At 39.9% G+C, this 26,154-nt stretch overlaps 2 protein-coding genes across 2 annotated transcripts; both read right to left on the reverse strand.

Moving 5' to 3' along the window:
* Nucleotides 1-4,189: 4,189 nt before the first annotated feature.
* LOC132904206 (uncharacterized) lies at nt 4,190-4,603 on the reverse strand. The gene has a single exon (XM_060954121.1). The coding sequence runs from the start codon at nt 4,601-4,603 to the stop codon at nt 4,190-4,192; it is 414 nt and encodes a 137-aa protein (XP_060810104.1).
* A 13,763-nt stretch (nt 4,604-18,366) lies between these two features.
* Nucleotides 18,367-19,830, reverse strand: LOC132904207 (uncharacterized). Its single transcript, XM_060954123.1, has one exon. It carries the CDS (start codon nt 19,828-19,830, stop codon nt 18,367-18,369), a length of 1,464 nt encoding a protein of 487 aa, XP_060810106.1.
* Between the last annotated feature and the right edge of the window lie 6,324 nt (nt 19,831-26,154).

Below are 26,154 nucleotides of genomic sequence, written 5' to 3' on the forward strand. Positions count from 1 at the left end.
TTTGAGTTACTACTCGTAGTTTGGAAAGTTCGCATATTAAATCTATTTCCTGAATTTTGAAAATTGTTCCGTCCCTGGAATTTATAATTAGTATTAACTTGTATTGAATTTTTTTGATTATATACAGTTTGGAAATTCTGTTCTTCTAATACCACTCTAAGGGCTGCTTCCAAAGTCGCGACATTTCTCAATCGAATTAATCTTACTAAATATTGCGGTAAATTGAATAAGAAAACATTCAATGAAGTATTAGTATAAATGCTTTGTTTCGTTATTCTAAGCGATATGTCTGCTGTAGTTTCGTTGATTTTCGCTATAAGAATACTACGCATATGCTGCACTCTATGACAAAAATCATAATAACTTTCTCCCTTTTGAATTTTCATGGATTCTAACTCTAGAACTAGGCAGTCTTCTGTCCTGGGATCCCCGAAATGTTCTTGCAATAGAGTTTTTAATTCGTCCCATGACGTAATATGCTCTCTCTCTCCATAAATTGCCGCTGCTTCCCCTTTTAATCTACTTGTGATAGCGTGAAATAAGTACTCATTTTGCAATTCATTTCCCTGAAACTGTCTAATGATATACTCAGCTTTTTGAATGAAGAATGGCAAGGTTCTTGCCTCTCCTTCGAAAACAGGGATGAGTTTTAGCATCCCGGTTGGTAAGGTCACTACCCTATTGTTAAGTTCAACCCTATCTTGACCTTGACCTGTCATTTTAATTTTAATTTGATACAATTTAAAATAAAAATCTAAAAGCTATTATTTTAGTAAGAATTTAACTAATTATTGTATAACGAGTAAAATAAGGCTTTGTTAATCCCTATTAAGACACGAAACACATATAAATATCACCAGGACGAGAAAGGAAAACAACAAGGAAAGTGAAAAAGATCTACTCACATGTCCCGTAGTACTCCGTAGTCCTTCTGTGACACTGGAATATTGACAGCACTTAGTCTCTGCGATATCGTGTTTCACACTTGACGAATTTATAAGATTTGTAGGTTCGGTACCCTGTTAAATCGGTAAGACGAACGTCGAGTCCAGGAACCACGAAAAAGTCTATTCGCGAACACACAGTAGCCCGACGACAGGACACAAAGAGGCTGCGCCAGTCAAGTGGTGGCCAGTGGGTTGGTGGTGGCCAGTGGGTTGGTTTAAAAAAAAACCAACTTTAACTTCGACCGGCAGAGTAACTGCACTGTTTATTGATTAACACAATATTCAACTTATTCTATCTTAATACTACTTATATATAAAAATTCTGCTGCTAAATCAGCCTACTTACCTATCCTACTTCATCACCTACTTTATTGTTTCGCAACATTATTTAATAACGCCGACTATTTTATTTATTATTGCATAGTAATCTAGGGGTTTACTACCCTTAACTAGTTCGATATGAACTGCCTTCACAACAAGACATACGAAACGGATAGGACCGGCATAGTCCACTCCGGTATGCACGAAAGCTTTCGCTTCAGTGATGCGAAAAGGCGGCAAATCTGCCATTTTAGGAGTTGGATGAATAGGATTCGACCTGAAACAGGTATTACATTCTCTAAGTCTAGATCTTACGACAGTTCTAGCGTCTAATATCCAAAACTTTTGTCGTACAATAGAAATAAGTAAACCAGGACCAGTATGACAATTGGTCTGATGGTAGTGGGTGATAATAAGATCAACCACATGATCCTTTTTAGGCAAAAGCGCAGGATGCTTCACCTTAAAAGACAGATCAGAATTCTTGAGTCTTCCTCCAATACGAAGGACATTTTCCTCGTCAAGAAAAACTGATAAGTTTTGTAATTTTTTACAAGGACGTTTATTAGATTTGACTAACTTTATATCGTCATGAAAATGAACACGGCACGTAATAAAAATGTTTCAGAAACTAAATATGCCTCAATATTTATAACTGGGATTTTCTTTATAAAACGCAATACATAAATCGTAGTACCTACTCAAAAGTTTCTCCCAGGAAGAAAAACGTTTCGTCAACTCATACAGTACGGGTGACTCAATTTGATAAGTTTTATTAGTTAAAACATTAACTTTGAGTTCAGGTTAAGAATCCATATTCATTAAAGAAAACGGTTTTATTGGCCATGTAGTTGGTGGGTTGATTAACCATGGAGGGCCATTCCATGATAGTAATGATGTGCTGGCAAATTCTCTTGGCACTGAGCGATACGATTACTGACAAAAACCGACCACCTGTGCGGTGAGGAATGTATCCAAGAAAGAGCAATAGTCGAATCTGAGTGAGCATAAATACCGTTGAGATGTATTCGAAGACTATAAGCATCGTGTACAATTTTTACCAGTTTAGACATCAAAACAGCAGTACATAATTCTAAAAAACGAGCCAATGTAGTGACTTTGACAGGAGACCTTTTTTTTTTTTTTTTTGTTACCAACGAAGGGGAAATCCATTTACGGACGACCCCCCGGGTCTTCACCCGGGAGAGTGTGGGACTCCTGGCACCAAGTGTGCTAGACTACCGCACTAAAACCCCTCCGGCGCTTCCTTCCTGCCATTTCGAAGGCATCATGGGATCGGCTATGCATTCTACCATGATGCCCTCTAGCTCCTCGGTGCGGCTTTACCGAGGATCTTGCTTTATTGGGCGACTAGTAAGTTGCTAGTCGCCCATTCTGCCCAAGATTAGTGGTCCTGTTGGGGGAGTAGGTGAGCACGGTAACGTGCTCGCCTTCTGCCACCCCGTCCACGTCTATGTGAGGGCGCGTTTGGATCTTCCTCCCGCGCCCTCTCAGCAGCCTCCTTCTGCGAGATGACGGTCTCACAGAAGGAAGCAACCGCCACCCAGTTCCTCTCGCTGCATAACATCCTTGACAGGGGAGACCTTGGATTTCGGACATAGCAATCTAACCGTAATTAATTGATTTTGATCAGTGCAATGCAAATATATAACGCATCCATAACCATTCATACTTGCATCGCAGAAAGCCACAAGATTGACTTCATATACATCGGAAGCTCCAACATGACGTGGAATCTTCACGCCTCTCAATAAGGGAAGTTCCTGGGTGAGCAAGGCAAAACGACGGATTATACTCTCAGGAGGAGTTTCATCCCAATCTACTTTACAGAGCCATAACTCTTTAATCAGTAATTTAGCATATAGTATGACTGGGGAAATTACACCCAGGACATCAAATAAGCGAGCTACAATAGAGAGGATGTTCCTCTTGGTACATTTATCATGTACATCGCAAATAGTAACAAACAACTTGTCATCAGTAGGCTCCCAGGCGAGACCTAACACCTTGGAAACATTACCTCCTTTGGAAATATCCACCGTGCTTCGGTGAGACTCGCGTAACTGTGACAACACCTCAGAATAATTGCTAGTCCACTTGACAAGATCGAGGGATCCCGCCTTAAACAGGGAAACCAATTGCTTGGACAAAGAAACTGCAATTTTCGCATTAGGCACTGAATAAACTAAATCGTCCATATAAAGCCTACTCTTAGCGACAGCGGCTGCTTCAGGATACTCATGAGACATATCCTCAGCCAACTGCTTAACAGTTCAGGTAATCATGAATTACAGAATTGTAATTCTCCCTTAACCCGGGAGTATGTTTAAATTTTCGCTCTAAAGCCATAAATCGACGAAGAGCAAAAGCCCTTGAGTTACCTAATTCTGAAGGGGTGCGACAGAACGGCAGAGAAACGGAATAGCGACTAAACTCGTCACGTGACACTGAAGATGTGAATAAATTCTCACATTCTGTTTCTTCCGGACTTAAATATTTCATCTGCGGTATCTCCTCGAACTCCCAGAATTTCTGAAGGACATCGTTAAGAGCGAACCCAGTGAATGAAGGAACAGAGGATGTTTTGGGTACATCACCCATCAAAATATATCCAAATGTAGTCAATATAGCGGGTGGCGCGCTAGTACTTGATTCAACTCTGTCACCTTTTTTTTTTTTTTTGTTACGAAGGGGAAATCCATTTACGGACGACCCCCCGGGTCTTCACCCGGGAGAGTGTGGGACTCCTGGCACCGAGTGTGCCAGACTACCGCACTAAAACCCCTCCGGCGCTTCCTTCCTGCCATTTAGAAGGCATCATGGGATCGGCAATGCATTCTACCATGATGCCCTCTGGCTCCTCGGTGCGGCTTTACCGAGGATCTTGCTTTCTTGGACGACTAGTAAGTTGCTAGTCGCCCATACTGCCCAGGATTAGTGGTCCTGATGGGGGAGTAGGTGAGCACGGTAACGTGCTCGCCTTCTGCCACCCCGTCCACGTCTATTGAGGGCGCGTTTGGGTCTTCCTCCCGCACCCTCTCAGCAGCCTCCTTCTGCGAGATGACGGTCTCACAGAAGGAAGCAACCGCCGCCCAGTTCCTCTCGCTGCATAACATCCTGTCAACGACGTTATGCAGCGAGAGGTCGCCATCCCCCAAAACTTCCACCAGCTCTTGCCGCTGCGCCGACCACCTTGAGCAGTCTGCCAGAGTGTGTTGGGCCGTGTCGTCCGACTCTCCACACTCATGGCAGACCTCGCTCCCTTCTTTCCCAATACGGTACAGGTAATGACCGAAGCAGCCATGCCCGGTCATTACCAAAATTCAAATTCAAATTCAAAATTCAAAAATATTTATTGTGGTACACAGGTATAAAAGATATAAAAATGATAAACATGTAAGGTGTCACTGTGGCCTGTCTATAATAGACGTACAATAATTAAGGTACTTAGTCGCTAAATTAAAAAAAAAAAACAAAAAAATACCAATTGCTTCCAAACCATTAAAAAAGAAAGAAAAAAAAACACATACAAATATATCCCAAAGCAATTCGTCAAAGTGGCTAATTCCAGTCCTTTAAATCGTCATTTAGAAAGTCATTTATATTATAATAGCATCTGTCTGTCAAAAATGATTTCAATTTATTTTTAAATGTCACAAAATCGAGAATTTTAATGTTGTCGGGTATTTTATTAAAAATTATGGGAGCCATTCCGATAACATTTTTATTCATCATGGCAGTTTTAAATCCACCAGTTACCAACTTATATTTGTGTTGGGGTCTGATGTGATCTACCCTCATCCTAATGTCGGAAAGTTTTTTGAATAAATTCGAATTCAATTTCACAAATATACATAATTCTAATATAAAAATACATGGAAGTGTCAATAATTTCAGTGATTTAAATATCGGTACACAACTGACTGTACTTTGCAAATTGTACATCGATCTTAAACACCTTTTTTGTGCCTTAAAAACTTTGTCATTACCACTCGAGATACCCCAAAAAATAACGCCGTATCGTAAATGAGGTGTAACTAAACCATGGTAAGCAGTTAATACCACTTCAATGTTAACTTTTTTTGACAATTTGAACAAAGCATATACTGCTTTATAAAGTTTTTTGCATACTTGCTCAGTGTGAGAGGACCATGTTAATTTGCTGTCAATCGAAAGTCCTAGAAATTTTGTTGATTGTACCTCCTCCAGCCTGTAGCCATTATAATTTATATTCAGATTAGGTGGTAATTTTCTTTGATGAAACTGCATTAATTTAGTTTTTTGCAAATTAATTTTCAGATTGTTTGAGTCTAACCACATTATAATATCATTTAAAACTGTATTTATGTCACATTCGTATTCATTCGTATCGTCACATTTGATTATGGCCGTACTGTCGTCAGCAAATAAAACCATTTTATGTCGTATATATTTTGGAAGATCATTGATATAAATTAGAAACAGCAGTGGCCCCAGTACACTTCCTTGAGGTACTCCGAATCTATTTATTCTAGATTCAGATCTGTGAACCTCTTCATTCTTTGATTTTGAACATAAACTTTTTACTTCTACATATTGACTCCTATTTAGAAGGTATGATTCAATTAAATTTAAAACATTTCCTCTAATACCATAAATACTCATTTTATTCAATAATCTTTTGTGATTGACATAATCAAATGCTTGTGTCATATCTGTATATAGTGCACACACGGGTGTCTTATTATCTACGTTTCTCATAACAATATCAAATAAATCATAAATTGCCATATTAATTGTTCTATTTTTCCTAAATCCCTGTTGTTCGTCACATAAAATGTTATATTTTGTCAAGTAATTAAAAATACATTCAAATAAATACTTTTCAAAAATTTTTGTGAAAATTGAACCCAAAGCTATTGGTCTAAAATTAGACATGTCTTTTTTGTCTCCTTTTTTATGTAGTGGTTTTATAACCGTAGTTTTCAAGCTATTTGGGTAGATTCCAGCAGTGATGCACAAATTTATTAAATGACATAAATGGCCCGATATATCATCAGAAACAAATTTTATAACTTTTGTAGAAATATTATCATAACCTGTGCTAGTTTTATTTTTAAGTGATTTTATAATTTTAACAACATCCTCAGTCAGTATAGGCATCAGAAACATAGTTTGTGGCTGTAACGGTAAATCCACTCTGTCACTTAACATGTTTGATGATTTTTCTATTTTATCAATAAAATGTGTATTAAAAGCATTTGCAATTGTTTTTGGGTCTGAAATTACTTCTCCATTTTTTTCAATTTTTGTAATATATTCATTATTTTTATTTCTGTCGTTTATAATTTGCCAAGCTGCTTTTGATTTATTTTGTGATTTGGTGATATTGTAAAGGTGGTGTGTTAGGAGACTAATTGATAGACCGAATGATGAGTTAATACTGAATTATATTTCATACAAATCACTTATAAATAGGGTTACATTGTCTTACCTCTACATCTCCCTCGCAGGAGAAATTAAAATAAAATACAGTTTTATTTTAATTTTATCGAAATATGAATTAATAGAAGTTTACAATCCACTGTATTAAAACTACTTATTTGTAGGTACCGTGCACGGTTTGGTACAAGAATTAAAATTAGTTAATATTAATTATTGACATATTTTTTTTTTTTTTTTTTTTTTTTTTTACATAATATTTTGTTATAGTTACTTATTTATTTTATTAATGGAACTCTTTTTTTTTTTTTTTTTTTTTTTAAAAAAAAAAACAACACTAATGTTACAAGTGCAGGCTAAAAATAGATTAAGCTTATACGACATTACAGTATACAATGCAATTGCAAATATTTCTAAGTACTTGTTAAATCATATGGTTGATTTTCTATAACAAAGAAAATAAAATAAAAATGTTACTTATGTTCTTTTAATTATAATACTAATAAAAGTATAAATGGGTAATATTTCCTTTTATTTTTACTTAAAGTTATATCTTACTACACGTACCCAATACACAAACTATGCTCTACAATACAAGTACAGGCTAAAAATAACTTTCGCTGACCTGACACATTCTTTATACAATGCAATCACTAAGTATTTTATGAATCATTCTGACTGTTACTCATCTCTGTAGGCTCATGATAAAGTTTAGTTCTATTTTTATGTACTATATCTATTTTATTATTTTTTATAATTTCAACATTTGGAGGAATTTCCTTTACAACCTTATAAGGGCCAGAATAAATACTTTGGAGTTTATTACCTGTTTCGTTCTTTAATAAAATAAGATCGTTTTCTTTATAAATAATAGAATTGCTATTTCGATCATATTTTTCCTTCCTTCTATTTTTACTTAATATTAAATTATCCCGCGCTTCTTTCTGAGAAGTTTGTATCCTGTATCTTAATTCTAAGGGATAGCTATCTACATTATACAATGGGTCTACGTAATCCTTTGTGAGGTTTGACGGTAAAACACATCTCTTACCGAATACGAGCTCAAACGGTGTAAATTTAGTCTCACTGTGAACGGAAGTGTTGTGTGAAAAACACCAAAATGGTAACCATGTACTCCAAATCTCAGGATGTTTTTCACATTGGATACGTAGATAATTACCTAAACCCTTGTGAGTGTTTTCCAAGCTACCCAGTGTCTGATGATGATAGGCTGTTGACTGCAACTGGTCTATATTCATAAGTTTACAAACCTCTTTGAATATTGATGATAAAAACTCTGTTCCTCTATCTGTGGCTATCACCTTGGGAATGCCATACCTCAATATAAAATTATTTACGAACTTTTGAGCTATTTCAACACTACTTTTTGTTACCATAGGATACGCTTCAACATATTTTGTTAATTCACACTGAATCGTGATTATATATGAATAATTGTTTTCATCCCTATCTATAGGTCCTACAGTATCAAGGAAAATTTTTTCGAACGCTGAATTAGCAGTTGTCGTCACTACCATGGGCTCTTTTATATAATGTGAAGAATGCTTCATTCTCTGACACTTATCACAACGTTTTACGAATTCCTTTACGTCATTTTCAAGCCCTGGCCAATAGTAATATTTTTTAATATTTGTGAACATCCTTCTAACGCCTGCATGGCCACTTGTAGGCAAAAGGTGGAAATCATTTAAAATAATTCGTTTTTCATCTTTATCTTCTATCCTTTTTATATCATTTAAAACACACAAACGTGGTCCGGACCAATTCTTTATGTCTTTTATAGCGCTTACTAATTTCTCAATAAATAAACAATAATTCTTCTTCTTAATAAAACATACTTCACTTATGTCATTACTTTTACATAAAACACACAGTTCTCTCGCAAATTCGCCTGACGAAATTTGTGATTGAGAATCTGGATTAATAAAAATACATTTTTTCTCTTCAACATATAATAATGTGTTCGTTTTACTACTCTTATATCTCATTCTTCTTAAAAATTGCATGTCTGTAACACTCGCAAATCTTAACTCTATAGATCTCTTGGGTTTAATATGTGTTTCTATGACTCTCGGGTGATCAGTCCAATCGTCAGTAGGTACCATATTATTCCCAGTATCTTTATTTTTCTCATTCTCACGTCTTTTCTGTGCCCGTGTCATAACATTCACCATTTGTTCATTCATCTCCTTCAATTCATCCGATGATATACATAAGCGAGACAATGCATCTGCAGCTGCATTATCAGCTCCTCTTATATACTCTATCACAAAATCATACTCTTCCAAAGCCATTCTGAACTTCATCAATCTACTAGACGGATCCTTCATATTAAACAGATAGACAAGCGGTTTATGATCTGTTTGTATAATAAATTTCCGACCGTATAAGTATGGGCGAAAATGTTTTACGGCCCAAACTATTGCTAATAACTCTTTTTCAATAGTTGGATAGTTCTTTTCCGCTTTGTTAAGACTCCTACTTGCATAGGCTACTGGCCTGCCATCGTTGTTATTTAAAACTGCACCTATAGCATATCCCGATGCGTCTGTCTGAATTATAAATGTATTTTCCTGAGATAAATTGGGATATTGTAATACAGGGTGAGAAATTATTGCATTTTTAAGAGTTTCAAATGATTTTTGACAAGCATCATCCCACACAAATGTTACATTTTTCCTGCATAATTGATTTAATGGATGAGCCTTTTCAGCAAAATTTGGAACAAATCGCCGATAATAGTTAACAAATGCTACAAATCTTTTTGCCTCATCTGTTGTTTTTGGAACATGATAATTTTGAACTATTTTAATTTTTTCTGGGTCTGGTAAAACACCAGCTGCCGAAACTACATGACCTAAATATAAAATATCTTTTTTCAAAAATTCACATTTATTTGGATTCAATTTAAGGTTCACTTCTCGGAGTCGCTGAAAAATGTCCTGTAAGTTTTTATTGTGACTTTCTAAATCTCGTCCCATACATATTAAATCATCTTGATACACCATACATTTTTCATACGTAAGACCTGCCATAGCTATATTCATCATCCTGGAAAATGAGCTAGGACTAGTTTTTAGACCCATAGGCATCCTAGTCATTTGAAACTGACCTGAACAGAACGCAGTATATTTTCGGCTACTTTTTTCTAAGCTTACATTGTAATATCCTTGGTGAAGATCTAAATGTGTATAATATACACAACCCGATAACGAATCTAATATTTCATGAATATTTGGAAGGGGAAACTTATCTTCCTTAATAACATTATTAATTTTCCTATAATCTACTACCAACCTCCACTTTTTCTCACCTGTGGAATCTAATTTTTTAGGAACCAATAATATTGGACTAGACCACTCACTTTGACAGGGTTCTATAATACCTTCACTAAGCATTTTATCTATTTGTTTTTTAATTTCATCTTTTTGTGAATGTGGTAATCTGTACGGTTTCACGAAAATCGGTTCAGTATTTTGTTTAAGGTGTATGCTATGTTCATAAATATTAGTTGTTGATAATTTATCAGAAGGTAAATAAAATATGTCTGCATATTTCACACATATATTTTCAATAGACTTTTGCTCTTCCATATTAAGATAATCCAACTTTAATTCCATTAATAACCTTCGGGCCCGATCAGCATTTTTATTACATTTTCCAAAAGCACAACTTTGATAATCACTAGCTTTGTGAACTATAGGTTTTATTTCACTTAATGTCAAGTTCTTTTCTGTGGTATTTAAAATTTGTATAGGGATTTTACCGTTCTCAGGTTTTACTAATGCACTAGCTATGTAAATGCCATCACAAATTTCAGAAGAACATACAACACTTTCTTCCGTCAACTCTGTATCAATATAATGTATAGTCTCACATCTGGAAGGAATATTAAACGAACACTGATTAGTTGTTAAGGGCATGACTATCTGTTTATTTTCGTTTGAATATAATTGTAGCGATTTATTTTTAAAATCCAGTGTCGCTCTATATTTATTCAAAAAGTCTTGTCCAATTATTCCATTCGCCCTACAAGGTAAAGAATCGAATACATAAAATTTCTGAGTAACACTGTTCTTCATAGATGGTATGAATAACTGTAAACAAACGTATCCAATTGCTCTAACTCTACCACCTATGCCGTCTATCTCTATATGCTCTTTTTGGAGTGGAATATTTTGCTCTCTGACATGTTTATACTTTATAGCCGATATAGAAGCGCCGGTGTCGACTAACCAAGAATATGCGCAGTTGTTAGACAAATGTAATGTTACATGACAAGTATTGTTACTAGCCAATATTTGATGTTTAGTCACGAAAAAACTGAATATTAGAATTCGTATCAACCTTTCCTTCTACGTCATCACGTGAAATCATATGAACTTGATGATTATAGTTGTTTGTCCTACCTCGATAGTTTCGTCCAAAATTTCGGCGAGGAGTCGAACCTCTATAACTATTATCACGACCACCTCTATTGCGCCACACTCTCGCACCTTGGTTTCCTCCTCGTTGACCGCTAGACCCCTGTTGCATATGATTATACTGGGTGTACTTACCTCGATATACTCTCGGACCTCTATTGTAGTTACCACGGCCTCTAAAATTACGATTACCATTATTACGATAATTCCTCATTGTCATAATATTGTTGGAAGTCGATGGTGATGCGACATCCTCCTCTACCGCTGCTTGAACTGCATCCTTTAAGGATGTAAATTTCTGTGCTAAAATAATAGTGGAAATCCTACGATTTCGCAATCCTTCAGCAAACTGTCGAATAGCTTGATTTTCGTTTATACTTTTTAAAGCTTTATACTTTTCCGAATCTCCTTGTGATTGCGAAATTGTAAGATTGACAAACATCTCTGAAAGTTCTTTTCCATAATCTACAATCGACATCTCATTCTGTTTTAACGATAATAATTGTTTCTGTATCGCTGTTGCTGATTTTTTAGCTAACAAGCACGATCTCATCGCAAGTACTAAATCGGCAATAGTGTCATATTTATCATTTAAAAGTAATTTTGCACTTTCTGACAACCTACTCCTCAATACAAAAGTTATTAATTTTTTCTGTGATTCACTATCTAGTGTTTCTGCATAATACTCAATAGTGTCAATGAGGTGTTTTGTGTTATTTTCATCATCATTCATAACAGGTAATAAACCCAAAGCAACTTTATGGTTAAATTTCTCCATTGTAACTATCTTTCTATCAATTTTACACAAACTTTCTATTTCTTTAAATAAATCTTCAAATAAAGTACAATGTTTACACAATAATTCGTAATCCTCACTTGTTAAATCATTCAACTTCTCATTTATCTCCTCTAATACCTGCTCATATTTTAATTTTATCTGTTCAGCTTCTCTTAATTTCTTTTCAATAGTTTCTCCTATTCGTTTAGAAGGTCCTATTTTTATTAAATAAGTACGTATACATAATAATTCCTTATATATATCATGAATCAATTGAGCCATAACAATCAAATATAAGAGCTTACCCTTAACTAGTGTTTACTTATCGTCCATCCATACACGGAGCCTCATCGCATTACCCTCTACACTGCACTTTATTTTGTTAGATATTTATTATAAGTAATGTTCTTTCTCTTCTTTTATGATTGAATTCATTTCTTAAAAGGTCCTTATTTATTTATTTTTTATTTATTTTTATCACTTCACTTTCACTTTTTATGCCGACACTTGTATTGTATTGCACTATTTCCGCATTTTGCGTCTTAGACCTGCTCGACCTTATCTGCCTCACGTCGTCCACGCCATGACCTCATCAGGAATGACTCTCTCTTATTTGTTTGCCTTATCTCCTCTCTAATCCACTTTCTGTGGCATCTTTTGTAAAAATGGTATATGACCATGCACACTCCGACAAATAGTATAACAAAAATTACACTGAGCATAATATTTGTTAAGCCCATATGTCGCTCTATCGTGGCTTGATTTAAAGCTCCACCACCAGCTGCATTTTGCGCCAAAATTATTTCCTCTTTAGTTTGAGATGCGCCCATTATGACGATTTTTAATATCCACTTCACACGTCGACAGATAGAGAACAAAATTTGCACTGCCCATTCTGTACTTAGTAGCCTTGCACTGTAGCACCGAGACGAAATCCGAAACTACACGTGCCAAACCGACACCAAATATGGCAGGGTCGCCATGTAAAGGTGGTGTGTTAGGAGACTAATTGATAGACCGAATGATGAGTTAATACTGAATTATATTTCATACAAATCACTTATAAATAGGGTTACATTGTCTTACCTCTACAATATAATGTGAATTTTGAGATTTTTGAGTTAAATTTATAATTTTATTCAATTTTTTAGAATAATTTGATAGTGTCTGTTTAGTTTCTACTGATGGCGATTTTCTATATTTCCACAAAAGTAGTCTTTTTTTCCTACAACAAGTTTTTATACCTTTAGAGATCCACTTTAATTTCTTTTTATTTCTTAAAGTAATACGTTTAAAAGGAAAACAGAGATTATACAACATTTGGAAATTTTCTAGAAAAAAATCAAAAGCAATATTTGGATCATCGGTGTTATAAATGCCTGAAAATGGGAAGTCATTAATGTATTTTTTAAAAATACATAAGTGTTCCAGAGATAAAACTCGTTTTTTAACGTACCAATAACTTAATTTATTAATTTTACTAACCGGGATATGAATAATTTGAGCTGTATGATCAGATAATGCTAGCTCAATTACTGTAGTTCTACATGACAAATTTAAATTGTGTGCATAATTATCCAGACAGGTTTTTGTCATTGGTCTAGTGATTTCACGTATTTGTAATTTAAGATTGTAACAACTAAGGAAATTTTCAAAATCTTGAGATAAGTCGGATTTTATTAAAATGTTAATGTTAAAATCCCCACACATTACTATTTGTTTATTCGAATTCATACTTAATGTCTTTAATATTAGATCTAATTGAGCGTAAAAAGTATTATAATCTTTTGAAGTTGCTGGTCTATAAACACATAATATAATTAATCGATACTGAGTTAATTCTATTGCGCAATATTCAACAACACCAATTACCGAATGTTCTGATACCCATTTTAACTCTTTAAAATGAATACAATTTTTTACCAAAATACATGAACCACCACGTTTTATACCATTCCTACAATAGTGTGCCGCAAGACGAAAGTTTGAGATGTTCAAAATATCTTCAAAGCCTGACTCCATAAAATGTTCAGTCACACAAACAATATCTACATCGATTTTTTTATCAATTAATTCTTCTAAATGAACAGCTAACAAGTTTGACTTATTTAAAAGCCCTGCAATGTTTTGGTGTAAGATAGTTAAGATGTCATCATTGTTAGTAAAGTCGAAAAAAATCTGAATGCGTACCAATATTTATCTCGCCTGTTACATCACTATTGTCATAACTTAAAATATCTATAAATAATTGTTCTAAATCCAAAAATATTTGTCTCATGCCTACATTATTAATAGAACCTAAATGAGAAGAAAACATTTTATTGTCATAGGATAAATTTAAATTTGAATCCAATAAATAAGCATATTTATGTGTATGATTGTCCAAGTATAGTAAATTATTAAATAATTCTAATCTCCAATTAAAAATTGTTGAAAAATTGTTACATAAAAATGTCGGCAAGCATAAAACAATATTTGTGTGAGTAATTGATTGCAGTATCTCTCTTATATTTAATACTAAGTCAAAGTAATTGTCAGTTTTCTTGAAATCATCTTGACCAATAAAAATAATACAAAAGTCCCTTAGAGAGTACTCTTCAAGTTTTAAATGTAAGTTTTCTAATAACTTTTTAATTCCACAGTTAGGTTTTATGTAGTGACAAATTTTACAATTGCCGAAAGTGCTCTCTGCAATTGATAACATCTTATTGCTATTATTACTACTAATCATGCAAATTTTATTTATGTTTTTTGATGATTTTTCTAAATTTTCTGTCTGTACTGTATCTTGTGTATTTTTTTCCTTGTCACTAATTAGTTGATTCTTGTCCGTTGATTTATTTCCTACATTTGCCAATTTATTCTTCGAGGTTCTTTTATTTTTTGGTTTAATACCTATGTCAACTAATTTCTTCTTAGGAGTTTTGTTATTTTTTGTCAAGTTTTGTGATTCCAATATTTTTGTTTCATTTTTGGAACTTAAATCTGCTATAGTCGTTTTTAAAGTACAAATTTCTGTCTTTAATTCCTTTATTGTGTCATTTGCTGCCTTCAAATCTTCTGTTAATTTTAAAAATTGATTTTTAAGCTCTACTGTTTGATCTTCGTTTTCACTATCCGATGGTATTGTACTAGAGGTGCCATCTAGCGGAGAGTTGATTAACTTATCATCATTAGACATGGAAGACTGCGATTGTTGCGAGCAAGGTCGTCGTAATGTGATGTTATCAAGTAAATTATTCATTCTTGGCTGCTTTTACTTATTTCTTAAGCACCAAAAAACAAAACATAGACAGCTAAATCTGAGATGTCAGTGTCAATTATTTGTCAAAAGTCTATAGTCATACTCGTTTGCATGTGTGAAGTGAAATGTAAACTTTCTCTTCTAATTGGCCAAAAAAATCATGACTAAGAAATGGAAATTTCAAATTTATTGTCGTTACAGTGATTTTCAAAATTCTTTTGTCTTATTATATCAAGAATAAGTGCTGGAATAGGAAACCCTTTGTCATACCTTGATGTCCTGGATATATAGGTTAGTTTCCGTATAATTATATCACTTATAACTTGTTAAAACCAAATATAAATCACATTAATTTGAGAGCGATCAATTAAACGTCTTTTCTTAATGACAGTGACCTGTGCTAACCTGTACGACACCTGGCCGTGGCGTCGATCCAGCCATTTGTCCAGCGATGGAAGGAGTGCCCCGATGGTTCGAACTCCGAATTCGGAGTTTTCGAGGTCACTCCTCCATCGCTCCCGTAATCTAGCCACGACCAGGTCCCTACCTCTGCCGTCCGCTTCTCTCTCGGCGGCAGGCAGAGCTCGCCACCTAGCCCTCTCCTTATAGGCCTCCATTTGGGCCAGCGCGTCCAGTTCCCACGGTGGGGTGCCAGCTAAGGCGCAGGCTGCCGCCCATGCCACCGTTATGTAGGCCCTGCATATTCGGATGGCTACCACTCTTTGTGGCCGCCGAAGCAGGGCCTTGTTGGCAGCGGAGAGCCGATCCGCCCATATCGGCCCCGTATAGTGCCATGCTGCGAGTGACATTCGCATACAGGCGACGACACGGAGCACCCGGCCCTCCTACGTTGGATAGCAGTCGGCTGAGTGCCGAAGCTGCACCGATAATTCGGGGAGCCATGCGCCTGAAGTGCTCCCCGAAGTCCCACCGTGGGTCCAGTATGATGCCGAGATATTTGATATTCGGCATCATCCGGACTCTTTCTCCATTCACCAATATGGACGCGCCAGCTGGAGGCCTCCAACCTCTTCCGCCGAAGGCAATGGCCTCAGTTTTGTTGAGGGCCACCCTTAGTCCCAGCAGCCTGATGCGGTAAACCATCAGGTCTGCCGCAACTGCCGCTCTGCGTAGGGTCCCCTCCAGTTCTTCACCCCAGACAGCGACCAACGTGTCATCCGCATAGCAGATGACCGCCATCCGGGGCAAAAGGACCCCGCGGATGGCCCAGTCATAGCCGATGTTCCACAGCAGGGGTCCCAGCACCGACCCCTGGGGAACACCGCAGACCATTGCCCTCGACGTTATACTGCCATCTTTATTCTCGTAGAGCACTACCCTCGCCGTGAGGTAGTGCTCCACGATCCTCTGTAAATAAAGGGGCACCCCGTGGTACCGGAGTGCCTACTTTATGACCTCAAAGGGGATGGAGCCGAAGGCGTTGGCAATATCAAGGGATACTGCCACGGCCCCACCCCCCCTCTCAGTTGCCCTCTCCGAGAAGTTCCTCAATGCCCCGATCGCATCGATGGTAGACCGTCCAGTCCGGAATCCGAACTGACGGTCTGAGATGTCAGGCCCCCTGTCTTCAAGATGCCGGGTGATACGGGACGCTATTATACGTTCGAGCATCTTCCCGGATTCGTCCAGCATTACAAGGGGCCTCCATCCGCTGGGGGAGTCCTCTGGCCGACCCTCTTTCCTCAAAAGGCAGAGCCGGCCTTCCTTCCATACCCCTGGGAACCGCCCTGTCTGGAGACAATCTTCAAATAAGTCTCTCAGGCGATCCCCAAGGTGTACTAGCGCCACCGGTATGACTCGGCCCGGGACCCCATCAGGACCCGGCGCCTTTTTGCTTCGATGGAGATGGTCTATGACCCGCTCCATCTCTGCGTCAGTGACCGGCGGCACTTCCATCATATTGGAGGACTCCCGCTCCGGGGCAGCCATTCTCGGAGGGGCAAACTCTGGGACTTCGGGGAAAAGTCCCTCCACCACGTTGCGGAGGAGCTTCGGTTCCAGAGAGGCCATCGGGGCGGCGCACTGCAATTTGTTCCGTACAAGTTTGTACGGCCGCCCCCAAGGGTCCCGGTCCAACGCGGCCAAGAACTCTTTGTAGGATTCGTCCTTGGCCTTGGCAATCGCTTTGGACAGGGCCTCCTTAGCCTCTCTAAGTGCCGCACGCAGGAGCTCCTCCTCACCCTCCACTATCGTCCTTCGCCGCCTACACCGGGTATATGCCCGACGGGCACTATTGCTGGTGCGTCGGAGCTCGGCGATCTCCTCCGACCACCAGTTTTTTGTTAGGCGGCGGACCCGATCTTCTCATAGAGGCGTCGCAGACGGCGACAAGCGACGCCCGAAAGCGGCAGGTCCTCTCCTCCACGTCGAGGGACCGGTCTGGCGATGGTGTTCGCCAACGCTCGATCATGGCCGCCTCTTCAGCTGAGTCAGCGTCGAGGCTGGCCAGGCTCCACTTGCGGAACCGGTTCCTCAGGAGATTGCGACCTTGACTGGGCGGCCGCACCGAAGCCGGTCTGGAGACCGACATCCGCACATATAAATGGTCGGAGAGGGTCTCCACATCCTCCAGGACACGCCAACCTGTGACACGTGCAGCGGTGGAGGGGGTAGCGAACGAAACGTCCACTATAGAGCCCCCATTCCACCGTACACAAGTGTTGGCGGTGCCCAGGTTTAGGACACACAGCCCCGATGCCATCATCCAGTCGGAGAGGATCCTGCCGCGAAGGTCGGTGACGGGGGAACCCCATACCGGAGACTTGGCATTAAAGTCCCCCGCCACCACTACAGGCGTGGGCGCCGCTCCCGCAACAATCCGCCCCACCTCAAGAAGGAGACACTCAAACTCGCGACGTGGTCTAGATGGGGCTAAGTACACGGCGACAAGAACCATGTCACCCCATCTAGCCGCGACGTAGCCCCGGCCTGCACTCTGCTTGACCAGAGGAGGCCGGTCTCCCATCCGGGGGATGGTCATAGCGACCTCTCCCTCCGTGTCCCCCACCCATGTAGGGAGAGGGGGAACAAAATATGGCTCACACACAATGGCAGCACTAATGCCCCACTCCGCCAGGTGCTGGAGCAAGAGATCTTGCGCGCGGGCGGAGTGGTTAATGTTGCACTGCAGCAGCTCCAGTGGTTGATGCTGGTGCTGGTGTCTAGGCATTAGTGCTCCATTGTGCTGCCCGCTCTGTTAGGCCCAGTGGGCTCCAGCCGCCCCCTGGTGCGCGGGGGGTTGCACGCCTTCCCTCCCATAGTGTGCTTTGCCGGGAGCTTGGCGTGATGGCACACCGCACACCAGGGCTCCTTTTCTGCACATTGTTGTGTGAGGTGCCCCGTTTTCCCGCATCTGTGGCAGAGTTCTGATCTGTCCACCGGTGATGGACACAGCGCCCTCGTGTGGCCCAAACCCATGCACCTGAAGCAGCGCATAGGCAGGGGTTCCAGGCCAGTGATTTTGGCGGACGACCAACCAATCAAAATACGGCCGTCCGCCACGAGGGCGTTGGCCACGGCTACAGGGCAGGTCACGATGACGGCCCCGGTGAAGTCCGGGGTCATTCGGATCTGCCCCACCTTTATTTGTTCCGGTGGACATTTGCCGACCTGGGACACCTCCCTCTGCAGTATCTCCGGCGTGACCGATTCGTCAAAGCCGGAGATTTTAATTTGGGCCGTTTTGTACGGCCGCGTGACCTCGGCTACTTCCCCTACTAGTTCCCGGATTTTACTGGGGAGGTTGTCAGCGACAGCGCCGCTGTCACTTCCGGGGACCTCGATGATTCTGGCGCCTGTCGCCGTACTCCTCACTGCCACATGATCCACACCCATGGTCGCCAATTTTATTGTGGTGACCCTTCCCATCACCGTTTTATAATCTACCGTGGCACCCGACTTGAGAGTCACCACCACAGCCGTTGACTTGGGAAGGGCATACTGCCGCTTGACCGGCGCAGGGGCCGTAGGGCGAGGAGCCGCACTATCCACCCCAGGAGGGGATGATTTTTTTCCCTTCCCCTTATTTTTCCCCTTTTTAACTACCTCCGTCCAAGAGGAGGAGGGGGTGGGTTCCTCCTGGGGTGGGGCGCCAGAAGCATCCTGTGAGGGAGCTTGCAGAGCCTTTGCCGTTGTGGCTTTTGGCGCTTTGGGCGCCGGGCCAGGTCTTGCCGGGGGCATCAGGGTGGAACCTGCAACTGCCCCCACATTTTCGGGTTGTTTGGGTGCCTCATCTTGGGCCTTTCCAGCCTCCTTATTGCGACGGTCAGCCGCAAGCGGTGGACGCAGTACCTCCTGAGGGGCAACAATAGCCCTCTTTTCCAGTTCCTTAATGCGGTCGTTCATCATTCCCCCCAGGGAGAGGAATAGGTCCCTGGTGAGGGACTCTCCGAACGACCGCATGGAGCGGTCGACTTGGGCCATGATATCGGGCGTCGAGGCCAAGGGCTCCGTGTTGGGGGCCTTCCTCTCAGAGAATGCGATTCGGAGGGCTTTAGTCTCTTGCCTTAGCAGAACTAGTTCCTCCCGCATCCTCTTGTTATCCGCCGCCATTTTGCGGTTGACCTCAGACTCTTCACCTCGGTCCGCGATTTTGTCCGCCGCTTCGAGGATCTCGGTGCAGGCGGACTTCATTTTAGCCCAGGTCGTCCCTTTTAGATTAAATTTAAATTAAAAACTTGCACTTTAGCATTAAAAGACATCGAGGCGGCATCGGTAAACAAAGATGACGTTAACCCGCCCAGGGTTGATGGCGGTCGCACTAAAGAATTTACGTGCCAATTATAGTTACGCACTATATTTCAAAAGATTGACCTAAACCAGTTCGTATCCGTACTCGAATGGACCAAATAAATTAATGGATAGCCCGTGTAAATAGGGCCTATCCTGCGGGGAGCGTAACCGAAAAAAAAGTATGGGAAAAGGGAATGGAAAAATATGATATTGTTCAAGGCTAGACGACCGTATACTAGGCAGTTTAAAAGTATTCACCAACATCCACCGTGCAGAAGAAATCCTCGCAGTGAGGCTGACCAGGGCTTTGGGAGGCTTCTAGGTTTTGCCGGCCAGCTATTGTAAAGTCCGTGAATAACACTGACTACACCAATTGTCTGTATGTCCACTTCACAAATCGAAGTAATTTATTACTAACGACTAAAGAAAACTCATAAACTAACAGTTCCAGTCGAAAGTCAATTAAAATAACGGAGAGAGAAAAAAACTCGGAAGATTCCGACATTAAAGATTTTGACATAACGTTATTTTAAAAACAACACACAGCTCATGTGGCCAGTCAGACGATAACCAACGAGGCATTCCGCATTAGGTTTTAGTAGAGATACCTCGCCACTACCTAGATGGCGCTAGCCTTGAATGAAGATCCTAAAGATATGGGTAAATAGAATAATAATGAAAAGAAGGGACTTATCGGTCCAACCATAATGTGAGATTAGTCGTCGTGTCTCTAGTGAGCGGCGTAAAGTTAAGCATTTTATCAAAGTACCTACACGCCAGAGTTCTATTATCGTGATATTTGTCGATTAAACTTTGCCAAACTACCGCGTTATTAGCAGATGTAATAGGTAGTTGTTTAACTATATTTAAAGCTGAATCTTTAACGCATGACAGTAAATAATGAAATTTATCAATGTCAGTAAAGTTTCGGTTGTAAACTAATGATACAAACGTGTCATAAAAGGTTGTCCAATTTTTAAATTTGACCGTCAAATTGAAATAATTGTATTTTAGGTAATGCTGGAACCACTAAATCCTTTTTTACTGAATAATCTACTGGAGAATTATCTGTCTTGTATTTATTTACGATTAATTGACATGCATTGTACATCTCGTCGAAAGTTTCGAGTTCACGATTATTTAATTTTGCCTTCGGTTGTTTTTGTAATTCTAGTTCGTATAAATCAAAAATGGCCATTTCAAATCGCCTCCGAACTTTCCATATCGGAGAATTGGACCAAAAATGAAGGCAATCGATCTAAGTTACTCTCAATCTTTCCAGACATATCATATATACGTTGCATTTTAATGAAAAGATATTCTTTTTTTGCTAACAATGTATTTATTTTAATTTGCAAAGTTTCGCTTTCCGCCATGTTGATTACACTTCCTCAACAAAAAGCAAAAGTAGGTATGGCTCAAAATAATATTAATCTTGGCTCGAAGAACATGGATAAAGGAGATAAATTAGAGTAGGTATGTAACAAATCCCCAATGAAATTTGAGTACGACTCACCTTTTCTCTGCACGGCAGATTTCCCAGTTCCACACGGAGGCCTCCGTGTAATTGAAGATATACCACACACACAACTCTGTCCAAAATCACTTAAAACAAAATTTATTAAAAGTTTCGATGGTGATTGCGAGCGCGCTTGAAGCAGACTAAACTAGCGCCACTTTTTCTTTCGGTGGCTAAAAGTGATACTTTCTACCACACATTAGTCCGGTGGCGCCCTCAGCATTCAAAAAGGAAATTTACCACAGATTAAATACGAAACAACTACATATATTATTTATTTATTTTTAATTTATTTTTGTTACAGATCTGTGACGCGGACTTAAATATTTAAGTGTAGATGCAGCATTTGGAGGTGCATCACATATAGTAGATAGTTTTATCTGTCCTATGCTTCGGGTACAACAGCGGCAGAGGTGGAAGGCAGCTCTACGATAGATAATCCCAGATGTTGAAGGCAGGTCTATCATGGGTAAAACTGCATCAGACATGGATGGCAAGATGGAGGGGCTAGACTGTAACAGGAAAAAAAAATAAAGTTATTATAAAATCACTTACCTTAATTATTTCGATGAATGTCACTTTTATTTTTTAATTCACAGTTCAATTTTGTTAATTTTATTTTACTGATCATAGACTTAATTCATGTAATTTTAACTGTACACTATTATTTTATTAAGCGTGTTAGAATAATCTATAGCGAATGCTTAATATAATGTTTGTAAGTTAATTGACGTCGTTGTAGAAAATGCAGCACTGAAGTTTGTGACGTCACGGATTCGCGTGCGAGTGGATACCTCTGCAATTAGTGCTGTCTGTAAAAATAGTAAATAGTCTCTCTTCTCTGCATTATTACGTTCATACGTTAGTTCTGTGTGCTAAGCTGTAGAGTGAGTGTGCGCAGCCGTATTCCTGCCCTATAAAGTGTATTAGTGTGAGCAGTCTAGATTGCGGCAACTTATTGCACTAACAATTTATCGGAGGGTAACTTTTACATTTTGTTGGGTGAATAATTAAAACAATTTCAAGGGTAATTTTATTGGATAATTAACAAAAGGAGCAAACAGTGGATGCATTATGTACTAAATTCTCATAAATAAGTTAAAATTATACACGGTACATATACGGGACTCGCCAAACCAATAACGCCATCTATTGAGACCCTGAAGCACTACAATTATAAACATTAAGATTTGTGATAATTAAATGAATTTTGCAATGGCTAAGTGTGGAGCTTGTGGAAAATATCTATCCGCTACGGGTACTGTGGGATGTACACAATGCCCTCGCATGTACCACAAGGGATGCGTTGCGATACCAGAGGCAAATACACCCAAAGAATGGGTGTGCCCGGAATGTAAAAAGTAGCAGCGCAAGGGGGATAACAGCTCTACGCCTGTAAAGGGTGTTTGCGGGAGCCTGGACATTGGACTGGATGCCTCAGTTGCTGGTCCGAGCTTACCACTTCCTTCCGTGTCTCTCACGCCTACAGCTGATTTCGAGTCGCACAGCTTGCGGCTAGAATTAAAGAAGTTCATGGGGGAAATAGGGGAGATGCGCAGGGATATGGAGGGGATAAAGGAGACCAAAACCTACGTGTCCGGTATATATGACACCTTAAATTTAAACCTTTCCCGGCTCAACGATAGGTTGGATAGTTTTGATCAGCGGTTGGGGGCCCTTGAGGGAAGGGTGGATGGAGCGGGGAGTGAGAGGAGCTCTGAGCTAGAAGGAACAGTTGCTCAACTGAAGTCTGATCTTAACGACCGCGATCAGAATGCCTTGCTCTCCGATCTTGACATCGGACAACTCCCTGAGGTGAAGGGTGATGCCTTCTAAATGGCAGGAAGGAAGCGCCGGAGGGGTTTTAGTGCGGTAGTCTGGCACACTCGGTGCCAGGAGTCCCACACTCTCCCGGGTGAAGACCCGGGGGGTCGTCCGTAAATGGATTTCCCCTTCGTAACAAAAAAAAAAAAAAAAGGTGAAGGGTGAGAACATTTACCACACGGTGACGGTCCTGGCTGCCAAACTCGGAATACCCTTGAGGAGCGGGAAGTCGTGTTCGCCGAGCGGGTGGGGGCGGCGGTGCACGCGGGCGGGTCGCCGGCGGGCGGGCGGCGGCGAGAGGGCGCGCGGGCGGCGCGCCGGCAGACGCGCGACGCGCTGTTGCAGGCTGCGCGGGTACGGCGCAACATCACCACTGCAGACTTCGGACACGACGGGCCGCCTCGTAGGGTTTACATTAACGAGCGACTGACACGGGTTAACCGCCTTCTTTTCCACAATGTCAGGGAAGCATGTCGTAAGCAAATCTGGCGCTATTCCTGGACGAGGCGAGGTCGCATATATGCGCGGCAAGATGATGGTAAACAAGCTTACCTCATCCGCACCGATACCGACCTTACCCGTGTTTTTGGATGCCCTGTCGTTTGATGCGTCCCCTTATTTAAATTTTTGTAATAAGTCTTATAACTGTGTGATTAGAGTTTTGTGTGCTTGCTGTATGTGTGTTGGTGGGAACTCGACCGATCTGCATTTTAACTGTTCAATATGGGCCTTATGTCTATGTGTTTTTTTATGGGTCATAATATTACATATCTCAATCTATGAGCATCATTTTTTCCTCAATTATTTCTGCTTCTATAAAATTTCTATACATTTTTTATTATGTAACAATTATAGCGGGGCGAGATTGAGAAGTAAAAGCCAACTACGGGATAACAACTTTACTTCGGTAACTTATAAAAAGAAATACAAAACTCGCTCGCTAATAAGAGGTGCATACCGCACCGGTCCGCGCGTTGTTTAAAGACTGACTTGTTCAATGAGGCGCACGGGCGGTCCTTGACGTGGACGCTGGGAACGGCGTAGTATGGACGAGGGCGGCGGAGAGTGACGCGATGTCTCCCCGGAAGGGCCTACAATGTTGCCCGCTATATCTTGCCCACTATACAATTTAATTAAGTTGTGTGACATACAAAGTGTGATAATCTTTAGCCATGATTAATAAACATCTCAAAATTGGTTTGTTTAACCCGGGCTCATTGGGTGCAAACCATGATAATCTCATTACAGCTATTGATCGGTATGGTATGGATATTTTGGCAATTAATGAAACCTGGTTGTTTGATGGTGAGGATTCCCGTGCTCCTCAAATATCTGGATACAGGCTCCGTCACACTCCGAGGCTTGTTCCTCGGAACAACAACCGAGGTGGTGGTGTTGGCTTTTATATCAGGCGGAACGTAACAGCGCGCGCTTGTCCGCACCCGGTGGATCCCGCCCACTCCCTTGTTGAACAAATGTGGCTTAGAATGACTGTCAACGGCAGAAGGATTATTATTGGCACTGCTTATCGGCCTGAGTGGACAAATCTGGATACTTTTTTGGATGCCTTGACTGACTCCATTACCTCATTTCAAGGTTATGATAGCATAATTCTGTTGGGTGACTTTAATGTGGATCTGTTGAATGAAAAAGATTGGAAATCAGTTAAACTCAACATTTTCCTTAGATACAATAATTTGACTCAACTTGTGACCTTGCCTACGCATTTTACTGACCATTCACAAAAACTCTTAGATGTAATCTGCACAGACCTGCCGGCCAGGAACTTAGTTTTGGACAACATGGGACATGATAATGGCCATTGTATGCTAGTGTGCGAGTTTAACATAAAAAGCGAGAAACTTAAGCCCTTCATTCTTAAATACAGACCTAAAAGGAATATTTGTATGGACAATTTTAATAGGGATCTCAACAATCTGAACTGGAAACATTTGTTGAGCCTTGATAATGTGAATGATATGGTGTCTTATTTTAATACTTTGCTAGTTTCTTTATTTGACCTTCATGCGCCTGTATCAACGGTTATTATCAGGGATCGCACTCATCCATGGATCACTGAAACAGTTAAGTTGATGATGAAGCTGCGAGATGATGCATTAAATGCTTACCGTGAAACAGGATTAGAGAGTAAGAAAGTGTACTACAAAAACCTGAAATCTTTGGTGAAACAGGCTTTATATCATGAGAAATCTGCTTACTTTAACCATAACATCAATAATAAAATTCATGATTCGAAACTATTATGGCGAAATTTGCAAAATACATTAACTCCAAAAAGTAGATCTGACCTTCCGCCTAATTTCAATGACCTTAATATTATTAATAACTATTTCCTTAATGTACCTGGACCTTTGTTTGTTACTATCTCATTACTGAAATTTTTTGAATTCAATAGACATGATGATAAAATTCACTTTAAACTTCAAACCATTGACACTGAACACTTGATTAATATAATAAAAAGCTTAAAATCAAATGCTCAAGGTTATGATGGTATTACTATGGATATGATATATCTGACTTTACCTGAAACCATTGAAGTTGTTAGGGATATTGTAAATACATTCAGTCAGAAAAGTATCGGGAATGGATTATTTATTTATGGTTCCAAATTCAAATTTTTGTTTTTTTTGTTGTTGTTAGATTGGCACAACTGTTTTCCATTTTGGCGCGGAGTTTGAGTTGCATCTGTTGTTTACATTAAATACAGTGCTATTTTTAGTTATATCATATCTAGTGTGTATTGCTAATTTCATAATGGATAAAAACATCGAACAAAGAGTTTGTCTTAAATTTTGCATTGCCAATGGAATATCGTGTTCGGAGTCACTGAAAATGTTACAGAAGGCTTACGGTGAATC

The sequence above is a fragment of the Amyelois transitella genome, chromosome W, assembly GCF_032362555.1.
Source record: "Amyelois transitella isolate CPQ chromosome W, ilAmyTran1.1, whole genome shotgun sequence".
NCBI classification, from domain to species: Eukaryota; Metazoa; Arthropoda; class Insecta; order Lepidoptera; family Pyralidae; genus Amyelois; species Amyelois transitella.